Source organism: Diorhabda sublineata, chromosome 1, assembly GCF_026230105.1.
Source record: "Diorhabda sublineata isolate icDioSubl1.1 chromosome 1, icDioSubl1.1, whole genome shotgun sequence".
Taxonomy (NCBI): Eukaryota; Metazoa; Arthropoda; class Insecta; order Coleoptera; family Chrysomelidae; genus Diorhabda; species Diorhabda sublineata.
This window is the reverse complement of record NC_079474.1, coordinates 36,454,955-36,461,908: the sequence shown is the minus strand read 5'-3', so window position 1 is coordinate 36,461,908 and position 6,954 is coordinate 36,454,955. Positions and strand designations below refer to the sequence as shown.

The 6,954-nt window shown below is 30.5% G+C and overlaps 1 protein-coding gene across 4 annotated transcripts in view; it reads right to left on the bottom strand.

Moving 5' to 3' along the window:
* Positions 1-826: 826 nt before the first annotated feature.
* Positions 827-6,954, bottom strand: part of LOC130440428 (tyrosine decarboxylase) — a 41,938-nt gene continuing 35,810 nt past the window's right edge. For 2 of the 4 annotated variants that reach the window (XM_056785431.1, XM_056777491.1), the window contains exons 10-13: positions 6,481-6,689; positions 6,146-6,187; positions 3,915-3,998; positions 827-3,669 (exon numbers count right to left, since the gene is read on the bottom strand). In XM_056785431.1, the coding sequence (XP_056641409.1) occupies positions 3,516-3,669; positions 3,915-3,998; positions 6,146-6,187; positions 6,481-6,689 (489 nt within the window). In that variant the 3' untranslated portion in view covers positions 827-3,515. The remainder of the gene's footprint in view (positions 3,670-3,914; positions 3,999-6,145; positions 6,188-6,480; positions 6,690-6,954) is intronic. The other 2 variants (XM_056792484.1, XM_056791689.1) reach the window with 1 other exon arrangement.

The following is a 6,954-nucleotide window of genomic DNA, read 5'->3' as shown; positions in this document are numbered from 1 at the left end:
AAGCAACTAACCTCTGTTTTTTACAATTAATATCTTTATTCCCTTTCCGACTGTAGGTATAATCCTTTTCAAAATATTTTATCTCGACTCAAATAAACATAAGGAACTTACTGGGGTAAATTGAGATCTTTCTGCCCAAATGATGAACAGTGTGGAGTTGTACAAATATTTATTTCTAGGTATTGGCATTAAGTAAAGAGTAAAATCTGTTCTAAACTTTAGAAAGCTGATCGTTTTCCTATTATTCTATCCCAAATTTGTATAGGTTGATTCAATCTATTTGAAAAAGTGACTTAGTTAAATATTTAGTTCAGTAGCGTTATTCTAACGCCCATAATATATTTTAGACTTATTTACATTACCTTATCTAGAGAATAAACAAATGATATGTTTGGTGGACCATTATTTCTGGTGATCTGCCAACGATTTGTAACGTTCAGTGGGATATATTTAGTGCACAAAATGTAAACTGTGAGTCATTGTTTATTGGGAATAAATTATATTCACGTGGTAATTGTCGAATCCAGCTTTTTAGGAGATTCTCAATGAAATATATCAGTCACGATCTATAAAATCTGCTTTTTATTAAATTTGATTTGCCTATATCTGTTCACTCATTTACTAATCGAGTGTGAATAAAAACAAAATCAAAGCATTTAGTTTATCTCTCAATATGAATATTTTTCTTGAATAATTCATCAATTGCAAGCTGCAGAAGGAAAATCACGTAACACAGGTTGTGGAAATATCGAGCAGTTTTAATTGAATTAATCAGATAATTAATGAAGAAATTTTGTAAAGGTAAAGAGGTAATGGAAAGTCATTACAAATTTCAATCATTTATTTTTGAAAACCTTAAAGATTTTCAAACCAATATAATATTCTACATTTAGGATTGCAAGTATATACGTATTAATTGTATACAGGGTGATTCTTTTTATAGGAACTTGTTATTAGGACAATCCATTCAATTTATATGTAATATTGAGAAGCTCCACCATCAACGGTAATAACGAAAGCTGAATTTTTTTATCTATCACTTTATCTTTATAATTAATACTCGTACTAATGTAACAATATGAATAAGATTTAAAATATTCATCTTTCTAGCTCGAAATATTATAAATGCAACATACAATTCATTAAACCATACGTTTATTTCTAGAGAGCATTTAACTAAATTAGGAGAGCACATGACATTATTCTAATAACATTGTTGCAACTTATAGAGGATGTAACAGGAAAGTATGTCATAAAATGAACCATGTATTATAGGATCAAAAACTTCGATTAAACATAACTTCACTTCCACATAAAAAAATTCATACAAATCAGTTTTTTCCGATATTTCTTTTAACTCTTTGCAATAATAATTAGTACATGACTTTATTATCTTAACAGCATTTTTATATGAAACGACGTAATTGGTATCGCATAAAATGTTTTGGGCGTCTAAAACCCCACAATTATAATGTACAGATAAATCAATATTGTGACACCACACATCATTTTTTGTATTTTCTGGCAAAAATTTTGTAGTTGGTTGTTCAGCATTTGTAGTTTTTAAAGAATAAACAGTTCGTTTAAGAATTATATAGCAATATATTACATTCAACTTTTTGTTATAATGGTTTACGTGTTTACAGATAGTTTACAGGTCAGGTTAAAACAAAGTTTCAGATAATTATCTGTAATTCTGATAATCATAGGTACAGAAAAAATATTTAATCGTATTACAGTAGACAGACGATTATTTATTTCCAATAAAAATTGATATAAATGATGAAGAATTGGTCTAAATAACTCTAGAAGAAGTACAAGGGTAATAGTCGGTCGATAAACTGTCGTTAACATAATGGTTTACAGAAGAGTGAATGAACAGAAGCTCCATCCTTTGCACTTGGCTCATGAATGACTAGATGGCGATTATTATGGAAGAATCGGCTTTAGCGACTGATTCTTAATGGAAAAAAATCATAATATCGTTTCCATTATTCATACTCCGTTAAATGATAAATCACACTTTAAATGATTTTGGGCAGGTATTATGAATAATGATTTTATAGAATTAATATTTATTCCACATAACTTAAATGGTGCCTACTAATTCCTGTTCTTACAAAATACTTTACCAGTGTTCTTGGAAGAGGAAAATATAGGATGAGAAAAATATGAGATCAGCTCATTTTAATCACAAAATAGGGAATATCTTCTGTTTTTTTAACTTCAGATGGCAACGGGTCCTTTGCAACTAATACGACCTCAAAAATTTATTTTTTTAATTTATTGCAGAATCTTTTACCGTAGATCTTAGATTAAAATTCAAATATATAATTACGACAATGCCAAAGTTTCGAAAATTAATGTAAATTCTAAATTATAGAAATTATAGGTTAGTTACTATTTAATTAGATGCGCACGTGCTAGTTACTGTTTGCAATATTTGCATATAGCGCCTGCTCGGGTCCCACATACTTCCTCTACCATTTAATCTTTTAAACAAAGCATACCAGTAGCACGCGTAAAGGGGGTGGCATGAGCTGAATCCTCTTCTTTCTTATTATTCTTCTTGGAATCTGCATTGCTGGTCGTGTCAAATGTTTAGTGTCAAAAATTTAGTTCACGATCTCTTAATCTTCTAGTACTATTCTCGGTAGGTCTACTGACTTCTGAGATACTAAGTGTCTTTCACTACATGCGTCAAGCCTATATTTTACTGAGCATGGAATTGTTACCTATAGCTCTTGGTAGTATATTCCAACTAGAGCTGCGTACAGCACGATTGATATAAGTAGTAGAAAGAGGGAATTGTAGACAAAATGTACGGTATTATCTTGGATATTGAATTGAAAAGACCCTGATACAGCTATTTATTGACCAGCTAGATGTCTTAATACTACTGGCTTTTGCTTTTGAGGTTTCATAAAGGTGAACGTGTATCGTGGTACCATAATTGAGGTATCAAATCATTGGAAGTGCAAATCAAATTCGTTAGATAAATAAATCGATTTTACTTTATAAAACGGTACCAAATATATTTGTTAATTAATGGATGATGAACAAGATGATCTTATAATAAGAGAGATATGTATGCATTTTTATTACAAAATCTTCTTGACATATCAAAATAAATCTATTTTGTACCTTCCAAGGGATGTAATTTTTTGTTTATGTTCCAATAGTTAGAATAAGGTAACTTTTATTTAATCAAGATGCTTTTGATTCCCTTATATTGGCTCAATTTATAACCTACCTTTTCATTAAGACCTGTAGAATCTAAGGATATTAGAAAAATGTTTCTAACAGTTTGCCTACTATTTTATTATTTGTGAAAATAGATAAGAGATAAATCTTTTTTCTAACGAACTTTGACCTACCTCGTAAATATGATCTCGATCTGGGATAGTTAATTTAAACTTCTAGATTATTATGGTACATTTGGAAACATCTGCCCAAATGTTTAGATTTAAAATTTCTCCTAAAGAATCACCCTATAATAGAGAGCTATTAATGGTTTAGGAGGATCCAGCTGGAGATGACCTTCTTGACGACGAAGGAGATCTTTTTGGAGATCTGCTATTTTCACCGTCTGGAGAAACCGATGGAGAAGATCCGTTTTGTCCTTTTCCTGATGTCTTCAATCTTACTTTAGTATCAAGATGTCTAAACCTTCAAATATATAAATCACATTTATTAAAGACACAGGTAACAAATTTTATGAGTAAGAAAATATACATCCTCATTGACTCCGACGTTCTTTATGAATCAGTTTATCTGTTCAGTAAATATTAATGAGTTATACATTGATCTCTAAGTATAAATTTAATTTATTTGTTTGTTACTATTTTAATCATCTCTTACTAAGTTCACAACATCAATTTTATAAGAAAATCGATTGTTTCATTGATATTTACCTTAGAGGCAAGTCACTTGCAGAACCATCTTCAGCTATTCCTTGGAATAAAAATGCTAATGGCCAACTGATCCAAGACGAGCTTCTGTAATATTGAATAATTTCGTACAATATTATACAATACCAAATATGTAAACAATGTTTCAAGACTATAGTTGAGAATATTGTTGAAATAAAAATAATCTATCCCTTCCATGTACTTCACCATCATTAACAGACAAACAGAACAAAAACAGAAAGACTTGCAAGGAGATCAAAAGACAGAGTCGGGGTTTCCGCAAGAAAATTAGTGCGGGAATATTCTCTAAACCAATTATCACGGATACCAAGGCGGATACATTTTACGAATCAGTCATTATTATGAACGATGAAAAATACTTCACACTCGCCAATCTGTAAATCATATGAAACGATGATTTTCATGCGAACAATACAGAAGATTGCCATAATAATGTAGAATATAAAAAGTAAAATTCGATGAAGAAGTTCGATTTCGTCAAGACGGATATCCAGACCTCATGAGGGTCGAGTAAAGGGGAGCCGTAGATGCTGAAAAGTATATTAACAACTGCCTTACTAAATTACTTGGTTTTGCACTTCAACATCATGTTGGGGACTATATAATGCTTTGATCGAACTTTCCATTCTGCCATTATGTAAAGGCAACTCAAAACTAGCTACATCAAAATAACATACCTTTTATACGAAAAGATAACCTCCTCTAATTTACCTTAGGCCTGTCCAGCTGAAGATATTTGGGCACTTTTATCTAGCAAAGTGTATGATGGAGGGTGGCAAGCGCAAAACAATTACGGCGTAGAATTTTTAGAAAAATACGAGAGGCCGAAAATTACATCTAGTTGAGGAGTACGGGGCACACCATTTAGTTTGTCAATAAATTTGATAATTAGTAGGCCGTTAATAATGGTAAATAATAAAAGTTTTATTAAATAAAATCAATACAAACAATACGAATTACTATTAGCATTTATCAAACTCTATATACTCCACAACAATTATAGAAACCCTTTCAAATCAAGATGTCTAGGTTATATAGAAATTCTAGCGAACAAATAAAAAGAAGCTATTATGATTATAATATAAGATGAATCTCCGGAATTTCTAATAGACACAAAAGTACTATAAAGCTGCGTCGTATTTCCCAATCTCTTCGACATTGGAAGGAACCTTCCAGAAAGGATATTTTGGAAGGACAAAGGTCTATTTACAGTGCTGATCACCAGTAGTATAGGAGGAATAACATCAACAAATAAATCGCGAGCAATAAAGTTGGTCTCAAATGAAACTAGCAAATTCAAAGTTAATGTAATGTAACTGCTAGATCAACAAGATACAATACTGGAAGTAGTAGAAGAATTCTGGGGTTGTGGCAATAAAATAGAAAGTTTAATATTTATTCCGAGTTTACGAATATTTATATACTCATCATTGAGGACTTGGTCATAAATATAATAAAGATATATTAACTATTTCCGGAAAATCGTATAAAAAGACCAGCACATTTAAATTTACACAATTTTTTTTTTTTCTAATTGAAAGCTATATGTTGATATTTGCTACTTAAATCATCACTAATGGCAGCACAATTAAAATACGGTGAACATTTATATTGATGGAATAAATTTGCAACGCCATGACATGGTCTGACACTACGGCTAGAAATAAATTATATTCCAAATCAATGGGACATAAATGGTATTGTGCTTATTTATGTCTTTTTTATAATTTAGGCAAGAAGATTATCGGACTGCTATCATTTCGTGAAATTCTCTCTCTCTCTCTCTCTCTCTTAAATTGTTTTCTGTTTTAATAATTTTTTATTTGTAGTATCAAACTGATGTTTTTTTTCATGTTTTGTTACAGCTGTGGTATTTTTTGTTATATTTGCGACTTTTTTCTATTCTATTTTCTAGGTATTTGCTTCTTTGGTCAATATATGTAGCTTCAAAGTTATTAGTGAAGTATATATACTTTCTTTTTAAACAAATTAAAAACTATTATAATTCGTCTTGAATGAATAGAATTTGAAACTGCAACAATTCTTATTATGCTGGTTAAAGAACGTGAACGAAATAATAATAAAGTTTTTATGCAAATTGATTAATTCGGCAAAATATATATTGAATAACTAGCATTAATAGGTATAAACAAAACTAGAAGCTGGATACTCACTAGCCAAAAAACTAATACTATAAAAAGTTGTCCTTTTACCTTTTTAAAGAATGTAATTTTACTGCCCGAGACCTAGGAATACTATAAAAGAAATCAATTTCCCATAATTCAATCAAAACCAATATGCAAAATCAACAATGAATCACGTAATAGAAATAAATTATAAAATTTCGACAAATCAATAACTACCAGATAACAATTCACTTATTTTGTTGAATTATAATCAGTTTTCACCCATTATCACTTAATAAATTTGATATATCTGTATTTAGCTAATCTAGAAAAATATTCAAAATGTAATAAATTGACAATTTTAGTGTACTAATTCTATTTTCTTGAATTTTATAAAAAAATTAGCTATAATTAATACTTACGAGGGTGGTTCTATAGTAATGTTTCCATCTGGTGACATAGGAGAGTCTGCCGTTTCCGTCACGTGTCTTCTGGTAGACGGGAGAGATTTGGCTATTGAAGGATTGTAAATTTTAGGATCACTAACCATACGTACGAAGAAACTACGTTTGTGAGCCAAAGTTTCTTTTTTCTTTCTTTCCAACAGGTCGAACACTTCATCTTGCAATTCCTGAAAGATATTTTGAAAATACATATAAACGTTATATAATAGTTAAACTCAAGTTTAAACTTGAATATTAAATTATTTTCTTGTTCCATCATTATTTGGGTAATGACTCAAAATAACATTAGTATACTAGTCAATAGTAACTTGTTATTCTATCCACAAATCCTCACAACTGCAGTTAACCTATGTAGGAACCCCCAGACTTGAACGACGGGACTTAGCTTGTGCCAACACTGGGAAACCCGGCCTTGGCAAACCGATAATGGTC